The sequence below is a fragment of the Dermacentor silvarum genome, chromosome 10 (assembly GCF_013339745.2).
Source record: "Dermacentor silvarum isolate Dsil-2018 chromosome 10, BIME_Dsil_1.4, whole genome shotgun sequence".
Classification (NCBI taxonomy): Eukaryota; Metazoa; Arthropoda; class Arachnida; order Ixodida; family Ixodidae; genus Dermacentor; species Dermacentor silvarum.
The window spans coordinates 25539957-25562338 of record NC_051163.1 but is presented as its reverse complement, the minus strand read 5'-3'; the positions used below and the strand labels follow the sequence as shown (position 1 = coordinate 25562338).

The window sequence follows — 22382 nt, the reverse complement described above, 5'->3', positions numbered from 1 at the left end:
TTAAAATGAGGCGGGAGTTTCGTGACCAGGAAAAGCTACTAAGGGACTGTGGTACAACTGAGCATCACTTGGCATTATTTCGTACAACGCGCACACACACACGCACGCACATACGCACGCACATACGCACGCACGCACGCACGCACGCACGCACGCACGCACGCACGCACGCACGCACGCACACACACACACACACACACACACACACACACACACACACACACACACACACACACACGCGCGCGCACACGCACGCACACACGCACACACACACGCACGCATACACACACACGCGCACGCATACACACACGCACATACAAATATAAAGTACGCGTCTCAACTTTCAGGCCACGCCGGCCGCATCTGCAGTCTCTCCGGGTTTAACACGGAGAAAGGTGGCCTCTCAGCTTCGGTGGCGCCGCAGCTCGGCGGCTTCATGCGACATATCAAGCTCTCCATAGAGTGACGGCGGAGTTTCGTGACCAGAAAAAGTATTGAGGGACTATGGTACAACTTAGCATCACTTCGTATAGCCAGGGCCAGCTAGGAACCAATCAGCTCCGCTGTGTCTTTAGCCTTGCGCCACTAGTACAAGCTACCCGGAATTTTCTTTTATTGCGATAGCAATTATATGGACACTCCAAAGCAGATTTCTGCCGTCGGCGTCGCCGTTGCGGTTGCCGTGACGTTCCGTATGACGTCAATGGAGATGAAATCGTCGCCGCGCGCCACCGAACGCTGTATGTGCGAGTGAAAGGGCGCGAGGGATGCGCGCTTTCACGGGGAGTGAACCCACGGCGGAGAACAAACGCACGTTCTGCGCCGTGCTCCCTTAAGGCCAGCAGAAGTAGGCGTCTCTTTCCTTCATTACAATCACCATATATGTAGAGCAAACGCACCTTCTTCCGACGCGCGAAAGGCCGTGCGGGGGGGGGAGGGGGAGGGAAGGGAGGCGACGTTTAGCTGCGGCACCAAGTGCCTATTTATATCAGAGGCTCCGGCAACAGTCACCAACGCCGCACGCATTTTGTGCGAACGCGGGCAAAACGCCGACGGCGTCGACAAGTTCTGCGTGTGGCCGGTGCTGCTGCATGTCCAATACAGCTGATAAAGCTACTATCATTACTCCGTATAGCTCTCTACAAATTTGCTATCGCAATTGATGCTTCGCCTTTCAGGTGAAACTGCGACAACTTTTTTCTTCCTATTTGCAGCTGCACAAGTGGGTAACTAGGTAATGAATGTCACATTATAAAATGTATGAGAGCAAGTACGAAAGAAAAGTTCTTAATGCAAAGCATTCTTTCACTGGGGGTCAACGTAATAATTTGTAGACACAATCGTCACGACGTCATCTGCGCACACGTGCTTGTCTAATTTGTGTACAAACCTGTGAGATGGTCCTCTGGTTGCTTATTAGACACAAAGCAAGCTGCCTCGAGCTTCGACGTGAGCTGACCAAAGCTGACATGGGCTGTCACTCAATTGTTTCCTTCGAGTTTTTGCCGAGAGCGATTTCTTTGAATTTACACACAGAACTGCGGCGTGGAAACTGCAACATATTGCAGTCGGCGACATCCTAAGAATGCAGTGGCGAATACACCACTGTCCAATCCAAAGATAATTTGTGGAGATGCACCAGTCAATTACATTCCCTCTTTTCTTTGTCGTCGACGTTGGGGGCGAACTTCTTTCAATATCAACGTCGCCCTGGAATTATGTTTTAGAGCATGGAAGCAGCACATGGCGCATATGTGATGGGGTTTTGTAGGTGGAGCTTGTATTGAATTCTTAGGTAGGTCATCGAATACAGAACAGTATCGATTTTCTATAACTTTTTTTCTTCCTTTTTCGGTTTTGAAAGGAAATGACCCAAAACAACTCGGGACCGTAGCATTTTTATCGCTTAACGTAATATGTCGTCCTGTCTACAAGGTACCCGAGGGGAGAATTGTTTAATTTCGTAGAACATACCCCGCAGATGCACACGCTTATATCAGGGCGATGGTAAATACCGCAATTGGTCTACGCGGCAACGACTGATCGGCCACGCAAGGTTTGCAAGCGAGCGCACGCTACGTCGGGTCTCTCTCACGAGACGCATTCGTTAGTACTGTCGTAAAAATGCGTCGTACGTGTAAACATCAACGCACTGAGTCCTCATTGAGTCGTGGGGCTTACTCCGCGCGTCATCGCCTGCCACGTTCGGCACGACCAATTCGTGCATGACACGGCAGCTTTGTGCGTAGAGTGGGCGGGCTGGTGTGAGTGGATCTGTACACCGGAGGGCGCTTCTGTTGCTAGGGCGCCTGGGTGGAGTTTGGCTGCTCGGGCTTGTGGCAGGTTCAGAGCAGATGTCTCGCGCATGCAACGAGCGCGATCTTCTGGACGAGTATCTCGCAGTCCAGTGGTGCGATGTGCACGTTGGAGGAGATTAGGGAACTGCGGAAAGGAACGTGCACCTCCAGCCGGACGAGGTTCAGGTCCGGCTTGTCGATGAGCGGCTTGAGGATGTTGCGCAGCATTTCCCGGTAGGCGGCGCCTGCGTATACGCCGCCAACGTGGCTGTGTTTAAATGGACTTATATTGAGCAATGCCGAATCGTTTTGGAATTGTGAAGTGTTATTTCCGAGTCGGGGGGTTTCGATTATTAGACGTGGTGGAAAAAGGTTGTTAGCGTGTGGAAAAGATAAACGCCAAAGTCTGACTTTTCTGAATATTGCTTGCAAACAACAGCGCCTATGTGTCAGTGTTGCATCACTGATTAGGAATATATTTCTGTGCTTGGGCTTTGCTTATTTGTATCGGGACTCTGGAGATGTTAGTCTAGCGACAGGTTTAGCATGTGCAGGCCAGATGAGGTCGCAAGGGATGAGAAAAAGGGAGGGAGAAGAAAATATATAAGCAAGAAAAGAAAACAAAGTGCACAAACACTAACACATGCGCACGCACAAAATGTGCGTGCAAAATAGCCGAGGATTGCTATTACATGTCGCAGCAGAGCACGTAGAAAACTTGCGCTCGTTGTAAGAGTGGTCGTATGTACTAGGCTAGAACATTGCGCGCAGTTTCAAAGAAGTTTATTACATCTCGTATCATGTTTACAACCTACCGTACTCTTCATTTTTTTACAGCGAAGTTGTTAAGGGCTCACCTTTCGATCGTCGCATCCGGCAATAGAAAAAAACTCTCATTGGCAGTATGCTGCTTGTGCGAGTGAAAGCACGTGAGGGCGAGGGACGCGCGCTTTAACGGGGAGCGAACGCACGGCGGAGAGCAAACGCGACTTCTCAGTGGAAGGGGAGTGCTGGGCGAGGAGGGCATCAAGGCACCCTAGACTGAAAGTCTCTGGATATATTTTTCAGCAGAAAATCTAGGGTTACCTAGGCCGTGCGTGTGCGTGCCCGCTCACCCACTGCGGTGCATGCGCGCAGCCCTGCCGGCCTCTGCCGCCGACTCTCTCTGGGCTCTCGCTAGGGTTGCCACATTGGGCTATTAATAGCCAAATTGGGCTACTTTTTACGCGGCTTGACGTCGAAAATTCCGAGTTGGCTACATGGCTATATTTGGGCTATTTTCGTATTAAGGACTTCCGGGTCCCGGGGACCACGTCAGCACTGACAAAATTTGGGAACGCCGGTTTATGAAAACCCAAAGCTCATTGCTGCTAAAAAGTTATGTAGGCAATCTCACAGGCTGTGTTTTTTGGCAATGTCGGCGCTGAATGGATGGCGTAAAGTCATCGCTGCCGTGTTTACACGTCTTTCCAGGCTAAGCTCTCCTTTGTTTTGGTTTCGGTGCTATCTGCTGCCGCTTCACGCGTGGTTCATTAAGAAAACCGTTCTCAAAACTCAGCATGGGCAAGTGGGCGAAATACAGCCGTGCATATAAGAAGGAATGGGAAAAGGACCCCTCTTTCAAAGGTAAATTTTACTTTATGCGCATATTTGGTTTTAAAAGCGTCTGGTGGTGCGTTGTTTCGGAATGGAGTAAGAAATTCGGCAAATTTCTTACTCTATTACAAAATGTCCGAAATTCATTCCGCATTTGAAGGCAACTATTGCATCTGCAAAGCATAAAGCCATTCAAATTTTAAAATATTGCAGTTGAGAATGAGGATGTTTTAAGGTAGGGTCAAGGTCTTGCGTGAGGCTCCCGCATGATCACGAACTTCGGCACAGGCACGAGCGCACTTTGTACTCGCTCGTCGTCTGCCGTTATCTCAAGATCGGTAGCCACGGCACGGTGCGCGTGGAGGACCGCTGCCGTTCCGTCCCCTCTTGCCCTTCTAGTCTTTGGAAACACACAGATATTGCCGGCCCACCGGCTTTATTAAAGAAAGGATAATCTAATGCGCTATAGGATATTTATTGCGTTTCTTTTTTGCAGAAGCAAGAACGCACGTGCGCCATTTTCACTTAGTGTGACGTAGTGACAGTAACGGAGGGTGCGCCAGCCTGGTCGAGCCGTTTGTGTTGGCGAAGAACGAGTTATCAGAGTGCGCGGGCTTGTTTCCTTTACTGTTGTCTGCCCCGGCGGGCTGACCACCCGTAAAATGAGTATTTTCGGAACGTGAGAATGCTTTCACTAGGTCTAACAAAAGTGGTTGCCTATGATAAAATAACAGGTAAATGAGCAAGAGGTATTTCCTTTTATTGCGATAGCAATTATACGGGCACTCCAAGTGCATTTCTACCGTGGTCATGGTCGTCGCTGTGAGGTTGCGTCTAAGTTAAACCACGGTAACCTCGTCGCCGTGCGCGTATGTGTTCCCTAGTGGAATTACATTTTATTTTTTTCAAGTCCCACTGAAGGTAAGTTACACAGCCCCACTCGGAAATTTGGCAACAAACGCATTCGTGCCTGCATTCACAGAAACTTACGCACACGTTTTCAGATTGCACGAATCTTGCAAGGGAATCCCCTGTTTAAAAATTGCACATTTCAACGCTTTGATACTATAATACCACCTGGGTTATTGCCAGCGTCGTAATCCAGGTGGCAATTGAAACTGTAAACTGTAATTCACCTCTTCTGCTACGGGCCAGCAGGTCGTTCCGTTTTTGTACTATTGCAGTCACAACTGTCCCTTCTTCGCACGAGGAAAATGCGAGAAGTTTTCAAGTTTTCTCCAGAGTCCAGTGTGTCTCTAAAACGGCAGCATTTGCTAACTCAGCGTCAAGCTGCTTTCGAGTAAAAAAATACAAAATTGAGAGAGAGAGAGAGAGAGAGAGAGAGAGAGAGAGCGGGATAGAAATAACACGCTTATTTTATGAATCAAGCTTAGGAAAGGCATCACTATTCTAAAATGCATTGAGCTCGGGCCGTCTCTTGGGCACTCGATCGTGACCAGTCGACGCTGATCCTAGAGGCTGGAGCGAGTAAAGCGAGGCGTGAACTAAAGTTAGCTCACAACGTACGGCTCAATAAATACTAATAGCGTCATCATTCAGTCGGAAACGAAATCCTTCGGCTCGTTGTAACAATAAGTGTTGTCTCAAATCCACGTCTGAGTGGCAGCTCTTACTAGAATTATTTTCGCAGATCTTGAGGCCACTGTTGTGCTGGTTGCATGTGGCGGAAGTAATTTTAGAGCCGGAAATACGCAGTAAACCATCCGCACCATCTATAAGACACCTGGAGAACATCATCAAAATTTTGGCTATGTTTTTGTATACTTTTGGGTAACAAAAAATTTGAGTCTGGCTATCTTTGGGCTACATTTTGAGATCATTTGGCTATTTTTTGTTGGGACCATCTGGCAACCCTAGCTCTCGCCCGCCTCTAGCAGTGTCGACAACGGCGTTTAGCCGTTCGTCACGTAGCCAGCGTTTTGACAGCGGTTGTGTGCGGTCACACAAAGAACGCGCACAACTGTTGTCGACGGCGTTTTGGCCGCGTTCGCACCGAACGCGCGCGGCGTTGGTGACGTGTTTATGAAGAACGTGCCATTGGTGCCAACCATTGCCGTACACCCTATGGCGGTGTACCGTAGCGACCATAAGGCCATGGTCCCTGTGGTCACTAAATAAATGAAAACCACTGGATCATATATATTTCTCATTCTTTAATAGTTCAAATACTCATTACACCATCACATCTTAATAGTCATAATTCGAAATACATAATTCCCACCATAGTACAGCTTCGCTGGTCTTCCATCTCCACCCGAGTGGAAGGGCTGACAGTTTTTTTTTCGACGTCTCATGAATGTTATAAACAATAGCACAATGGCATGTAGCATTATACAATCACATAAGTGCGTAGCAGTCGCTTTACAAATGGGTTCTCTTTGTGCATACATTTCATTAATATGTACTCGTAGAAATCATCGGTGCAGGTGTGCAGTGCTCTTCGAGCCAAAGTCATCACGCATTACGCTAGATGTTATCGCACATAACCACCGCAGTCGTTCTGGAAATTTTAGTCAGTTCTTGACAAATATATTTTTTTTTCATCGTCTCATAAGAAGAACGGCAAAATAGCCTTCTTTAATTGCTCCATGGGCAACTAAAGCCTTTAAGCTCAATGCGACCAATGCAAATATTTAGAGTTAAAACGCGATATTCAAGGTCCTGTTTTACAATGTCGCGATGTTGAGAGCCGTTAGAACTGCAACATGGACGCCGAATACGATTAAAAAGAAAAAAAAAGGGGGGGCTCCTATCCACGCTGCGAAGGTGGTTAATTGGCAAGCGAAGCTGTGGTATCACCTGATCCGATAGGCCAATGTGCATTGAACTGGGTCTTTCCGATCCTGAGCACGAGGCCGTAGTGCATATTGACGTTGCTGTTCCCGTCGCTGATCATCGTCTCACGCTGCTTTTCGGAAGTCATAACATTGCGTGGCCTTTCTATTTAGCTCTATCACAACACAAATGAAATCAATTACTAGGCGGGTTATTCTTTTACATATGAAAGTGTCGTTACGTCACTACCTGCTTCGTAAGCTGCAGGTGCAGCTTACCGGCAACTGTAACCTAATTACGCAACCGTAATCTTTACCGGCAAACGCTTGCGGCGAATGCTATGCGCGAAGGCGAGCTTTTTATATGCGTAAGCATTTATGTGGTTACCCAACGAGAGAAGTGTCCGTGCGTCCGTCCGTCCGTCTTTCACGTAAGACGTTTGCTTTCAGGATAGAACCAGCAGCAATGTTTTGGGGAAATCGTTTATGGCTAGGCGAAATCGCCTGTGTACAGAAAATTATCATCAGCATTGGCTCGAGCGTCGTAGTCCTTTTCCGGCGCTGGCTTGTTGGTGCCCCTCGAGTTGCCCTCGTGCTCGTGCTCGGCACGCCCTCGTGCCACTGCTTCCGCGTTCGTCGTTGTCGTCGTCTTCCACAGCTGGCTGCGTTGCCGCTCATCATTCCAGCGTAGAATTTCACTTCTCTTCTGTCGTTGTAATGAGGAGGCCGCGGTTATGGGGGTATGAGCCATTGCTTAGGGGGGTATGAACCATTCATTGTCTTACCGTAACGGACATATTTAATTTTGAAGCAATTTAATTTCGGAGAATCGCAAGCGGCAATTGGCGGGCGAATGCTGCTAACCACGCCGCCGAGCAAACTGGAGACATCGAACGCAAACGACAACGGCGGACGGCGGAAATACCGTCAGTGACGTCGTTCTCTACGTCGCAGCCGAACGTGTGTGTCACCTCATAATTGAGAAATACTTTAATGAATCCTCGGGATTAACCCAATGATAAACACCGGCTGTGCACGACCTCCGGGATGGGCCGTCGCAAGAGCCCGCGTTTCTATCAGAAAGCTCGCCTTCGTGCATAATGTTCGCCGCCAGCTTTTCCCTGTAAACACTGCGGTTTCACAGGCTGCTGCAGTTGCCGGGAAGCGTCAGAAGCAGTATGGGATCTTTGAATGCTGTGGCGTTGAACACTTAAAGGCGAAGTTTAAGCGTTGTTCAATTTTTGTCTCAGAATTACATACAAAGCGAGAAATGTGGCCGAATAAACGACACCGCGCTTGCTCGTGGGTGCAGGTTCCCCCCCCCCCCCCCCCCCTTTTTTTTTTTAGCTTTCGGAAAACGTGGACAGGCAAAACAGAAAATTTTGAAAGTGAGAAGCACTGAGCGGTGTTCATGGGAGAGGAATCGCAAAATCTGTGTGCATGGGCGCAGCGACAGAACATTGGGAATTGTCACGTGGTTAGGAGCTCTTGCTCTTGATATCGGGCCTTTAGGAGCATGTCCTTCGCGCCCTTCATTAGAAACAAACAAACAAAGAATGTAGAGGGTGTGAGAGCAATGTTCTGTAACTGTACAAAGGTTAGTCCTGTGGTTTTCCTCAAGCACAGCAGACCGACGCTTTAGTGCGCTGCGCCGGGAATGCCCGCGGGAAGGGAGGGATGGATCGATTCGCTGCTCAAACGCACCGGCGCGCCACGCATCTCGGAGGCTACGTCCATACTTCGTGGGTGCGCCGCTAGATGACGCGGCGTGTCGAAAAGGAGGAGCGACAGAGAAGCCCGGCTGCATTGCACGCATGGTACAGGACGTGGCTCGACTATTTCTTTCCGAATTTTCGTTTTGCAGAATGATCTAGCGCACTCTGCACGGACGGTCGCGCGCGCGTTATCTTGAAAGCAATCTTCAGTTGGCTCATACCTTTATGCGTGCGGTGTTCTCGTCGCTCAGTTGGCGTTGAAGCGATACACAGCACGAAGGTCACTTCGCTCGCTGTTGCAGCCGCGCTTCCTGTCGCCAGCGTTTTGACAGCGAATGTCCGCGGTCATCGAGCGTGATGTGTTCATGTTTGCATGTGCGCGCTGACACTGTGCTTAATTTAGTTAGCAAGCGAATATTTCCACGTTTTTACGGCCGATGAAACTACTATCCTTACTTCGTTTAGCTGTCTACTAATTTGTCATCGCAAGCGATGCTTGGGTTTTCGGGCGAAACTACGGCTCTCTTTTATCACCTATATACTGCCCAGCCAGTCTTGCGCGCAAATATATACAGCTGTCGTCTTGCCTTCCTCACTATCATCATCATCATCATCATCATCAGCCTATATTTATGTCCACTGCAGGACGAAGGCCTCTCCCTGCGATCTCCAATTACCCCTGTCTTGCGCTAGCGTATTCCAACTTGCGCCTGCGAATTTCCTAACCTCATCATCCCACCTGACTTTCTGCCGTCCTCGACTGCGCTTCCCTTCTCTTGGTATCCATTCTGTAACCCTAATGGTCCACCGGTTATCCATCCTACGCATTACATGGCCTGCCCAGCTCCATTTCTTCCGCTTAATGTCAACTAGAATATCGTCTACCCCAGTTTGTTCTCTGATCCACACCGCTCTCTTCCTGTCTCTTAACGTTACTCCTAAGATTTTTCGTTCCATTGCTCTTTGTGCGGTCCTTAACTTGTTCTCGAGCTTCTTTGTTAACCTCCAAGTTTCTGCCCCGTATGTTAGCACCGGTAGAATGCAATGATTGTACACTTTTCTTTTCAACGACAGTGGTAAGCTCCCAGTCAGGATTTGGCAATGCCTGCCGTATGCACTCCAACCTAATTTTATTCTTCTGTAAATTTCTTTCTCATGATCAGGGTCCCCTGTGAGTAATTGACCTAGATAAACATATTCCTTTACAGATTCTAGAGGCTGACTGGCGATCCTGAATTCTTGTTCCCTTGCCAGGCTATTGAACATTATTTTTGTCTTCTGCATATTCATCTTCAACCCAATTCTTGCACTTTCTCGATGAAGGTCCTCAATCATTTGTTGTAATTCCTCTCCATTGTTGCTCAATAGGACAATGTCATCTGCAAACCGAAGATTGCTGAGATATTCGCCATCGATCCTCACTCCTAATCCTTCCCAGTCTAAGAGGTTGAATACTTCTTCTAAGCATGCAGTGAATAGCATTGGAGAAATTGTGTCTCCTTGCCGGACCCCTTTCTTGATAGGTATCTTTCTGCTTTTCTTGTGGAGAACCAAGGTAGCTGTGGAATCATTGTAGATATTTGCCAAGATATTCACGTATGCCTCCTCCACTCCTTGATTACGCAATGCCTCTATGACTACTGATATCTCTACTGAATCGAATGCCTTTTCATAATCTATGAAAGCCATATAGAGAGGTTGATTGTACTCCGCAGATTTCTCGATTACCTGATTGATGGCATGGATATGGTCCATCGTAGAATATCCCTTCCTGAAGCCAGCCTGTTCTCTTGGTTGACTGAAGTCAAGTGTTGTCCTGATTCTATTGGAAATTATCTTGGTGAATATTTTATACAATACTGAAAGCAAGCTAATGGGTCTGTAATTCTTCAGTTCTTTAACGTCTCCCTTCTTATGGATAAGTATAATGTTGGCGTTCTTCCAGCTCTCTGGTACACTTGAAGTTGTGAGGCATTGCGTATAAAGGGCCGCAAGCTTTTCAAGCATGATATCTCCTCCATCTTTGATTAAATCTACTGTTATTCCATCTTCTCCAGGCGCTTTTCCCCTGGTCATGTCTTTCAAGGCCCTTCTAACTTCATCGCTAGTTATAGAAGGAGCTTCTGTATCCGGTTCATCACTATTTCGAATGGAAGAAGCTTGGCTGTTTGGCTACTGTACAGGTCAGTATAGAATTCTTCTGCTGCTTTTACTATGTCATCGAAATTGCTGATGATATTACCATGCTTATCTTTCAGTGCATACATCTTGCCTTGTCCTATGCCTAGTTTTCTTCTTACTGATTTCATGCTGCGTCCATATTTTACGGCTTCCTCAATTTTTCCCACGTTATAATTTCGAATATCCCTTACTTTCTTCTTGTTGATCAGTTTTGACAGTTCAGCGAATTCTATCTGATCTCTTGAGTTGGACACTTTCATGTTTTGTCGTTTCTTTATTAGGTCCTTTGTTTCTTGGGAGAGCTTCCCTACAGGTTGCTTTGGTGCCTTACCTCCCACTTCAATTGCTGCTTCTGAGATCAGCCTAGTTACGGTTTCATTCATTAGCTCTATGTTATCTTCATCTTCCTGTTCTAAAGCTGCATATTTGTTTGCGAGCACCAGCCTGAATTGGTCTGCTTTTACCCTTACTGCCTCTAGGTTGGCCTGTTTCCTCACTATATAATCAGAAGAATGCCGGGCTCATGGCCTAAACTTTAGTTTATTCAAAAAATCTTTTGAGCTGTCTGTAAAACTTAATTCTGCTCCAGAGATAACAAAAGGCAATGAAAAGTATAGATTAATTTCTTCTATGAAAAATCAAAGCAGCGGATGAAAGAGGCACCCCTGCTAGCCTTAATTGCATTAAATTTCCTATGTGTGACTGCTGTCACCTGATAAGTATGCCATGACAACTACCTTATTTTTATACCATGCACTAAAGCAATTTTGTCGGGTAGTTGTTTGTTACGGCATATGACCATAGCGAGTGCGTGACTCAGCCAATGGTGCGCGCCGAATATTTACCCATGGGCGTGGTATCCCTGACGATGTGCTTGGCCAACTTGATATGCGCCGAGTGGAGCGGCACGATGTAGTCGTCCGCTGAGCCCAGCAGCAAGATGTTCTTGAAATTAGTCATGGCTGCGTGACAACGTTAGTTGGGGTTTTAAGAGCAAGTCAAGAAAAATGAACTGCGTGATATACACGCCAAGTTTTGTTACAAAAATTCGGCACAGATAAGGACAGACACTACTTGCCAGACAAAACGATAGTTTTTTTTTTAAGGTGACAGCCTTATATGCCCCACGAAGCGAAAAATCAGCCGTCCGTCGTTATCATCTTATGGTACCCAAACCAACGTGACGAAGTGATGACGTCACGTTCCCGGCGCTGGACCGGCTGCGGCTCGCACTGCGAAATCCTACGGTGAACAGCCACGGCGCCGGACGGACGCCGTGGCCCACACTCAAAAAACCGACCTGGCCCACTCCCCAAATTGAATTAAGGTGAATTAAATTGGATTAAGGTGTATTACGGTGGATCAAGATTTGTACAAATTAGAGCAAGGTGGATTAAGGTAGAGTTTTAATGGGTAGAGAGAGGTAGAGTTTTTCAATTCAATTCAATTCAATTTTATTCACAACACACATACAAAGTTGTGTTGAAGGCTCCCCTGGCAAAAAAGCTGTAAGCATACAGCTTGACGGAGGCCAGGGGGGCCAATAATCGGCAGCAGTGTCAGTGAATTAGTAATAGCATTAAATGGCAATACATGAAGACGCATCAAAAACCCTATACCAATACTATAAGCAACAGTCACAACAATAAATACCTATACACTATAAGCAAATACATACAAGACATGCAAATACATGCACTACATACTAGATGCACTAATAAAACATGCAAGTAATACTCGTATATAAGACGAGATAAATACAGTGTATCAATAAAATTCATCAAATGCAAACATATTGCGCAATCGCCCTCGTGAAAACCCAACATCTTTATTTACACGCTTTTCAAGTTTATTCAGTAGCACTGGTACATTATGAGTTACAGATTGCAAAAGATAATTGGTTCTAGGGCACGGTACCAACCACCTTTCGCGTTCCCTTGTCAAACGAATACTGGAACGTTCTACAGGATTAGACACGCTATTTAGAAATTCAGCAGTTTTTGTTTCTGCAAAATGAAGCTGATGCAAAAGACGGTAGCTGTATGAGCGCTCGATATTAACTATCTTGTTTCTCTGAAATAGTTCTTTTGTTGGGTGAAAATAGTCGACAAGGCTTGCACAGCGAATGGCCTTCTTTTCTAAAAGCAAGAGCCTATTAATATTACTTTTTGTTGTTGTGCCCCATATTAATAAACAGTAGTTTAAATGCGATCGAAATAGTGAATGATAAAGTTGGAAGAGGATTCGAGAGGGGAACATGTGTCGACACCTGAACAACACGCCAATAGCTGAGGACAGCTTTTTTATAAGCATGTCGATGTGTGAATTCCACTGCAAATGGTTCGAAAATGTTACGCCTAACACCTTGTGTTCTGCCACTACTTCAATAGGATGGGGCCCCATGGTCAAGTTTATGGTAGCAACGGCTTTGTTTTTGGCAGTGAAAATGATGCCCTTAGATTTTTTAGCGTTGATGTGAAGGTAGTTACTAAGCGACCAGTCATGTAATTTTGAGAGGACAGAATTCGTGCGCAGTACTAAGTCGATGTCGTTATCAGCAGTAACAAAAGACTAGTGTCATCCGCGTATAAAATAAATTTAGTCTCATTGTCAATTTTATTTAGATCATTAACATATACGTTAAATAAAAAGGGGCCTAGGATGCTGCCCTGAGGAACTCCAGTCGGTAAATTCTTAGGTGTTGATACAAAACCGTTAATCGCCACGCTCTGTTGCCGATTAGTGAGATAAGAATGCAAGAGGGAGTGCGTCACTCCACGGATGCCGTATTGTTGTAGTTTAGTTAACAGTATACCATGATGGAGTGAGTCAAAAGCTTTACTGTAGTCTATGAAAATGCCAAGTGTTAATTGACCCTTTTCGATGCCCTGTAGAATTATTTCCTTTTGCACTAGAAGCGCAGACTCAGTGGACCTACCTTTTGTAAAGCCATGCTGGCAGCCGGACAAGATGTTGTGCTTAGAAAAAAAGCCACTTAGTCGCGATAAAATTATTTTTTCAAGGCCCTTCGAGAAAATAGGCAACACAGATATCGGCCGATAGTTAGAAATGTCATTTCTGTCGCCACCTTTATGTATCACCGATACACGTGCTTCCTTCATCTTGGAAGGAAAAATACCCGATTCAATAGCAAGATTGAAAATATGTGCCAAGTATGGACAAACAAGATCGAGCACGTGTTTCACTGGCCTAATCTGTAGACAGTCTATGTCGATAGCCTTGCTATTCCTCAGAGATTTAAACGTTTGGTATACTTCCGAGCAATCTGTTGGTTGAAAAAACGCTGTGTCGAGAATATTTGTATCAAGCACGTAAAAGGAATTGATTGAAGGTGCATGTTTTAGTGGCAATGAGGCATAATGTGCGCTGAAGTGCTCCGATAAAGCAGTGCCGGAGAGTGTTTTTCCGTTTAGTGTAATTTCGTTTAGATTATTTTGCCGTGAATGCGTTCCCAGTACGTTATTTATAATCGCCCACACACGATCAGGTGTGCGTGCGCTTTGGAAAAGGTGTTCGTAATATTCCTTTTTCGCTTTCTTTAAATCCTTAGTCAGCCGATTGCGGAGCTTCTTAAAAGCCGTCAGAATTGATAGATCACGCTTTTTTAGAAAACGGCTGTGCAGTTTATTTTTCTGTTTAATCAGACACATCAGATCACGGTTAATCCATGGCTTCCGTAATCGTTCCGTAATGTGGTGCAAACAATTTCATAGGAAAGCAGTGTATGTATATTTTACAAAATGCCTTCAAAAACTCATTGTACGCGCTTTCTGCGTCTGTTTTCATTAGTACAGTACTCCAGTCGTTATCTCGTACTTTGGTTCTAAACAGATCCAAACAGTTTAATAAGTGAAAGTGAAAGTTTATTTTCTTTTCAAAGAAAAGAGGGCGCCAAGACAAAAGGCAAGAGCCTGACAAGGTCCTGGTCACCACGGAGGAGAGCTTTAATGTAAGGTCATAGCTTAGAGCTTTGACCTTACAGGAAGAGCTTTAATGTAAGGTCATAGCTTAGAGGAGTCATTATGTTTTCACATTCAAATCACGTAAGAATACTTAAGTGACTGTCAACTTTTTTTTTCTAATCGGCAAAGTTGCGTTAGACTACTGTTTCTCTGCTCAGCCTAGGCGCATGTGAAATTCTGTAGTCTCAGGCATCCGTCGTTATAGATTGTACTCATATATTTCATGTCGGAATCGGACGCGTCTTGCCGAAGTTCATTACGATACTCATGCAGTGAACACACCTACATCTATTTACCGTGTGCAAGATATCATGACAAGATGTGCAAGACATCTTGGCGATCTTGTGATGCCGTACAAGAGACGATTTCCAGACATTTCAACATTTCTAAAACCTCTAGTACCCCTCTGGTGAAAAATTTGTTGGATATTTGGATATTAAAAAAAGATCACCAGCGATTTCTACTCCCTAAGGCGAAACTTGAACGCAGCTCTATACGTGTTTTCCTTTCGCGATATATTGGCTGGCGCGGACAATCTGTCTCGTGCGGCACGTTGTAAACGGAGCGAAGTGTGGCGCGACTGCCTCGCTAATCTGGAGATCGCGAGAGCCAGCGCGCGGGTAACGCGTGGGCGCGATTCACAGCCGCCGCCGCCGAGATCTCATAGACGACGCGCGCTACTATGGCGCCATCTCGTTCATCGTCGCCGCACTACGCTCTTCTTCTCACGCTTTCGCCATACCCTCTTCCGCTTTTCGCCTCATGGTTGCGCTGCACCCTGCTCTCCGCTTTCCTCCTCGCGTCTTTCATCTCCCGCTGCCTTCCGCGTTCGCTTTCATCTTTCGCCGAGTTCGTTCGCTCGGTTACGAGGTATGACGCCGAGGCACGCTGACACTCAACGGAGGAACGGGCGCCTAAGATCTGCGCTCTAAAACGGCTTGTAGCGGGTGTGGCTGTGCGCCACGAAATTTGGGGATATAAGAATCCCATCGTAGACGTTTTAGAACTATCGAGTATGATTCTCGCTTTCACCAGATGACCCCTGCAGACCTAAAAGTTACGCAAAAATCATTCTGTATTGGGCTGGTTGTCTGGTAATTAAGTCAGCTGGCTAGTGATTACCATATATAGCCGACTTGCGAATGCCGGCCCTTGATAACTAGTTTTTCTTTCCGCGAAATGACTTTATCCCACCCATGTACGCCCTCTGTACAAGCCAAAACACCGTCATGGTTAAATAAGCAACATTTCGTCGTCGTCATATAATGAAAAATGTACTAATGAAGCCAGACCCAGTGTTGCTCGAATCGGCGAATGGGCCAGATAGGAGCGGTATTTGGGCATTTTAATGCATACATGTACGAGTAGAACTGAAACACTAACAGCAAAAATCTTGTATCTCGCGCTCGTAACAATTCACAGTAGTTTGGTGCTGAAGTATCGTTCGCTTTGAACGTGCCGTTTAAATACAGTTAAATAGTGAAATTTTCATAACGTTAAGCAACTAGTCTAGGCAATTTATCTCGGTTTCTCCCATTGGCCTGCCCAGGAAACCAAGCTGTTAAGCGGGCATCGGCGAAGGGTCGCCTATGATAAAGTCCGTTCATCCCGCATAGCACCCAATTGTGACGTTATGACGTCTGGGTGTAGATACTTGTCTGCTCATTTGTAGTGTTTGTAGACTGCTTGATTTTATTTGGAAACATTAAGTAAATATTTTATGAACACAACAATCTTGAATATGCTTTACACCCGTGCGTCGTGATCAATTAGCGGAATAATGTCTCATGGACTTGTACGCTCGAGGTAATGAGTGTTTTCGCACTAGCTGCTGGATTTTGAGAATAACAGAAGGAAAGCACCGAAGTCTTGAAGGCATTAGATGGTGTGTGCGATGATATATTACTTAAACGAAAATGAAGTTTGTGCCCTGCCTGCTGCGCCTAAGTATACGCTTGGAGACAGAAGCATAGCGTTAACAACATTTAGTTTCTATTTAACTGCTCTTGCATTAGTACGCTGTGTTCTTAAAGGTTCTGCAAGCCATGCTCCATCGATACATCTCTTCTCGGTTAGCGTTCTAAGGCAAGGGACATTCTGGAGAAAAGCACGGGTGCTTTGCCCATGTTATCATTTTTGATGTTCTACACACTGCGCATATTCGTTCAACATGTCCAGTCCTTCTTGTGCGACCTCTTGGAATTACCGATTATTGGTTGAGCATATAGCGCATGTTTTAATAATCGCTGAAAGGCCACTTCAGGAAACGAGATACCACCCGAGCGGATTGTTAACAGACGAGGACATCAAAAGGAAACGCATATATGTGCTGAACTTTTCGTCGTACGTACCTTTGTCCTGGCTGAGACGGTATAGGTACGTCTTACGAACGTCTTGACTATCCACAAGCATCATCTGTTTCAGGGATGCGGTGTTTTCAAATCGTTGGAGATACCACATGCCTGTAGTAAAAAAGGACAACAGGTAAAGTATAGCACTAAGTTAGGACAGAGTAATACGGAGGCCTATTCCACTATGGGTAAGAGTTATTCATAGTTCGCTTGTGGAGTGACTTCCTCGAGAGAGGTTGTCACCCGCCCCCGCTTGTCGGCACTGATAGGTGAAAGAGCAGTCGGAACTACCGCTATCAAGGCGCCGGTAAGGAACAGTGCGCATCGATACGTTCTGAGCGGGGCGGGATATTGGTCTCAACTCCTCTGCTACCTACATTTGCTGTCAAGTGTGGGTTATTCATTTGATAATGTACCTTGCCTCAAAAGAACACATATTAGAGCTAAATGAGACTATACTTTATTTCATACATGAAACACTCCTCCTACTGCCCGCATTCGCCAACACAAAATAGTACGTTACATATGGAAGAGAGATATAGGTATGCGTAATGCACTTCGATGTAATATGGAGCTTCGTATTTTTTGTCGCAAAATATTACGTTTTCATTACATGGAATGTGTCGCAGATGCGAACCTATTTACCACCGAATGAGCGGAGTAACACGTTTCTGCAACAAATGGCCGCAGCGCACCGCTTGCGTTCGCGACTAAAACATAGTAAGTCGCATACGGGGAGCTCAAAGATGCACAAATAATACGTAATTTGACATAACCTTACATCCGCGAGTTGTAGTTGAAATGTACCAAGTAGTTGTTACGCAGAAAACCGTCAAAAAAAAAAAACTACTGCGTGCGAATAGCGCGAATTGAGACTTCGACAGGACTACTTTTCGTAGCTTCCACACCGTTGCCCGCTAAGTAGGAAACGGAGTGTTGGCGCCTTTGAAAATGCCGTCTGTGTTTCTTCGGCTGGGAACAATGACCCGTTGCGAACTGACAGCTGGGCGAGTTGATGCATGGGTTCATTTTAGAAACGGCGCCCACAGAAAACCACGGGAAGGAAGAGACACGATAGCACGAGCGCCAGCTCTCAACTCGAGGTTTATTCGCAGCATCGCCGTTGCTAAAATGAACGACTCATTCGCCCAGAAAACGAAGACCAAGGAGTGGCGCGAAGTTCATGCGGGGACCATGGCCGCGCAATGCTCCGCCCTAACGCAAGGCCGCTAATGGAGGCGGGCGTGAATCAGACTGGTGGCGCCATCTGTTTCATTTGTACGTACTGATCACTGGAAATCATGGGCTCCGAGATTTTCGCGCGCCGGCTGGTTCGCGCAAATCTTGGAGGCCATGTGCAAACCGTCTGTATAGAGCAGCTGTACTCGCCCATGTTGACGACGAAGGAGGTGTTGAAAACGGTGCCCACGTGCGGCCCACACAGCGACAGGAACGTGTGCAGGAAGCGATGCAGGGGCCGCAGCTCGGCCTTAGCAAGTGCCGAGCGAATGATGACGTTGCCCATGGAAAAGCCGATGAAGCTGCGCGGTGCAAAGACAGACATGCTGGTTGGCATGTTAAAACACTGCAGAAAGGTGACGCGGTTTTACTAAGCGCAGCAGTGACATTGCATTATGGCACAAAGTTATCGTTCTACTGTTGCCGCCATAGTAAAGCAAAAGGTAAATTCGTCACGAATATGAGTCACACCCAGAACCTCCGCACGACTTCGTTCACGTGCTTTGGTATTGTAGGCAATGTATTTGTGATTAGCCTTCGTAGAGCATCGCGCGCCTCCCACAATTTTTTTATGTTCTCTTAAGTTTTTCATCCGCCGTGGTTGCTCAGTGGCTATGGTGATGGGCACGAGCACGAGGTCGCGGGATCGAATCCCGGCCACGGCGGCCGCATTTCGATGGGGGCGAAATGCGAAAACACCCGTGTACTTAGATTTAGGTGCACGTTAAAGAACCCCAGGTAGTCCAAATTTCCGGAGTCCCCCACTACGGCGTGCTTCATAATCAGATCGTGGTTTTGGCACGTAAAACCCCATAACTTCAGTTTTTCGACACCGTCCTTATACGAAGTATATTAACCCGGCATCTAGCTTAGCAGCGGGGCAGTTATATTACAGGCGTTCATTATCAGAAACGCTGCAACAATATGGAAGTGTCCGCCTGTGTGCGGATGTTGCGGGGTCGGCTTCCACCATCAGCAATGCTGCCTTTCCAGCCAAATTAATTTGAATGTTTCTTTATTGAAAGCAGCTTGTGCACGTTACATCTAAAAGGTAGCCGATTGCAACTACAATTACTTCATTCAAAATGTAATTGACAACAGTGACCTATTACTGCCCCATTAAGTAATTGAGCAATTACTAAAGTATGACTGATTAGTTTTACGTTACTTTCTCCCCAACATTTAACATATCACAAATGCAACAAACATAACGGACTGGCCTTCAGTGTGTCCTCTGGAGCTTTTCACACATTTACCTTCACTAACGGTGGCTCAAAATTCAAAATTTTCGACGGTCGGTCATGTGTTCATCGGCTCCGGTCTGGGATAAGGTTGGGAAGTATAACATCGCTTGTGGGACGCTGTAGTCAAGGTTGAGGGGGAGAGTGCCTACGTTGGCAGTGAAGCTCGCCTCCTGGTAGCATGACCAAGCGGCATTCCCTATCCGGCTGTCTCCTCTAATACTTCAATAACTTGAAAGATTTTAGGGTAAAACGATCCCTAGACCACCCACCCTACAACTGCGTGCTTATAACTGAAATCTGCAAATGCGCCTGGTGATGGGGCCCTCTAAGGCTCCAAGTTCGGGAACTTGTTTGTTACGGTCTCGCATAGAAAAGTGCAACTCGTAGTTGTAGGACGCCTTTCTTGCGAGCGATATTTCGTTTGTTTTACTTGAGAGAAAATTCAATCTGGACTTTTGCCGCACGCACTTTGGGCACACGTGTCTATAATTTGGAGGAGTTACCTATTGTGAAGACGTCGATTCGACGAGCAGATGGGAATTGCCACGTGGACTAGAGTACCGCTACCCAGACTAAATATTGATCAAATAGAAAGAAACCCATACACACACATACAAACTGTATCGTGTGATCTAAAGATTGGGAAAAAAATATCACGGTCCATCAGGAATCTACTGTGCAAAGCGATTCGAGAGCGCTCTGATTTCTGGATGCTCTCTTGAGAGCTCTTATAGGGAAAAGCCTACGAGGATCGAAAGAAGAAAGAAAAGGAGAGAGAAAAAAAATAAATGAGGGAAGGAAATAAATAAAGTTGGATATCTGTGTATATACCCTCTGTAATTCTGAAGTCGCTCGTCCCTCCCACCTTCTATGGCGAGAAGGCTGGAATGTGAGTATCCAATCATAGACAAAACATCGCAAGAAGTGGACGTTGGTTTGCTCCTCCCAATACGACATGCTTTCTATTTTATCACTAAGAGGAAAGCGATGTTCGTTGGCCTTATATCACATAAGCTTCAAGCGAATGGAGATGGACGATGGAGCTCTCGAGATGAAGACAGCAACGTACGAGAGCGGCAAGAATTTGTAAAAAGGCCATTATATTCGCGTTTCTCCTTTCATGAATGCTTTTAGTATTTCTCATCTTTCATTTCCTTCTTTCTTCCTCGTCGGCATCCCATGCCGCAAGCACTGAGCACGTGTCGAACTATCCAACTCGGCCCTACGGATAAGGGCTCTGTGTACATTATTCTGTAGCCTACTGTGCACACTTGAAGTGCTTCAGTCAACCGAAGTGCGTTGTCAAGAGCTCGAGCTTTCGTATATCGCGAAGAAAGCCTTGGAAGTGCAGTTCAAACACGTGCCACTCGAGCCGGCTTATGTCGCCACAGATAAGGCCTTTTACGCAGTTTCTTATTCAATCATGTGATGAGTGTCTGCCTGAGTGAGATATTGCGATAAGAAAAAAAAAAAAAAAGAAAAATGAAGGGCCCGCTTCAGTTGAGTCCCTGCGAGAGTGGCCAATCTTGATTAAATTCCATTATATCACACCGAAATCAATTTTTCTGGTTTATTTTTTTTTTCAGAATAACTGTAGGCGTTTCCGGTACTGTCTACTTACAAGTTTAAATAATATTGTCGACCGTTTTCGTCGACATCCACAATCGCTTGAAGAAGTAAATTGATGCCTGCGTGGGCGCCCATTCAGTGGTGTTACAAGGTCCATATAGATTAATAGCAATTGAGGTTATCACAAGATCGTATTGTTACGAACCACCTCCTTGGACTAACGAAGAAGACAACGATCATCGAGACGTTGCTCGTGTTCTGCCATCTATCTTATTCACCTCTATAAATAGCCTGTCTATAACTCGTGCTTCGCTTTCCATCAATTTAACGCCCTGTCACAATATTTCTAGGCCGTCACGGATTTATTGGTTATCTCTGACTGTACTGTAGATTCACGCTGGAGTGCAATTCTAATTATTGCCCATTTCTTTTCGCGTTCGCGACAAAATTAGTTGAGTACGAAGAGGGAGACTAGACTACTACGTTCTACGACTACGAGTGTTCTACGACTAGAACACGAATTCGGAACCTTTAAATATCGCTGGCGTGATCCACCGTAATTTTGTCAGGATTTCAGTGCTAACTGTGCCGCCGAAGGTATATACAACAGGCTGTGTCAATTCACAAAAGTTTTCGTTCTTAATCGCTGTACGCCATTAGCCTGCTGTCATCAGTAGTGACATGTGTGACGTCACGAATGGCTCGGAGCTGCTCAGCTGGTCAATGTCGACGTTACACTGGGCCATAATTGCCCATAGTATGGCTAATGCTGGCTCACGTTGGGCTTCAAAGTCGATCCATCTATCTGTGCTGCTTTAGGGTATACGTAAGAAACATGTTTACACAAGTCAGGACATCACTAACCATTCACTCGATAGTGCTGACTGCTCGAATGATCTAAGCGTCCAATAACTGAAACCTATATCGGTAGAATGAATGACAAACCGCCCGGTGTATTAAAGCGCTCACCTTATCCTCGCCGGTTTCTTGGAGTATTTCTTTAAGTGCTCCACGATCTCGGTCGCGAGTCGCACGCCGAGGGTGTCGAAGTCCTTGAACGTTTCCTCCCGCTGGACACACGGTGAAAGTCGTCAGAGAGGACGCTTTTGTGGATCTCAAAATTTCTGACGAAGTGCACAGCAACAACGAAGTGCGCAGACTGCATGTATAATATACGGCTCGTGCAACACGGTCATGCGGGCGCAGTGGCTACGGAACGTTCGATGTGTGTGTGCGTTTGCGTGCTTGCGTGCGTGTGCGTGTGTTGAATATATCGACTGTATACAGTGACTGTATCGACATTAAAGTCGCCCAACTGAGAACCGAAGAGTGAGGCGTGTTACAGGACAACAAAACAATGGCTTGGGCTGCGTGTTACGTGGTAATCCATCAAGGAGGGTGTTCCTTCAAAA

The 22382-nt window shown here is 46.1% G+C and overlaps 2 protein-coding genes across 2 annotated transcripts in view; both read right to left on the bottom strand.

The window, feature by feature from the left end:
* Window positions 1-1622: 1622 nt before the first annotated feature.
* On the bottom strand, window positions 1623-17024 carry LOC119432007 (protein FAM135A-like). Its single transcript, XM_037699457.2, has 3 exons — window positions 16919-17024; window positions 11430-11546; window positions 1623-2542 (listed from the first exon to the last, which is right to left on the bottom strand). The coding sequence occupies exons 1-3, from the start codon at window positions 16980-16982 to the stop codon at window positions 2346-2348; spliced, it is 378 nt and encodes a 125-aa protein (XP_037555385.2). The 5' UTR covers window positions 16983-17024; the 3' UTR covers window positions 1623-2345.
* LOC119431430 (protein FAM135A) overlaps window positions 16988-22382 on the bottom strand; it is a 29856-nt gene continuing 24461 nt past the window's right edge. The window contains exons 11-13 of the mRNA XM_037698919.2: window positions 21940-22040; window positions 18282-18459; window positions 16988-17029 (exon numbers count right to left, since the gene is read on the bottom strand). Coding sequence (XP_037554847.2) covers window positions 16988-17029; window positions 18282-18459; window positions 21940-22040 — 321 coding nt within the window. The remainder of the gene's footprint in view (window positions 17030-18281; window positions 18460-21939; window positions 22041-22382) is intronic.

Coding starts and splice junctions, on each gene's coding strand:
- LOC119432007 (XM_037699457.2), bottom strand. CDS start 16,982: ATGATGCTTGTGGATAGTCAAGACGTTCGTAAGACGTACCTATACCGT. Junction 11,547..16,918: donor CCGTCTCAGCCAGGACAAAG/GTACGTACGACG, acceptor GTTGTCACGCAG/CCATGACTAATTTCAAGAAC. Junction 2,543..11,429: donor CAGGGATACCACGCCCATGG/GTAAATATTCGG, acceptor GCGTATACGCAG/GCGCCGCCTACCGGGAAATG.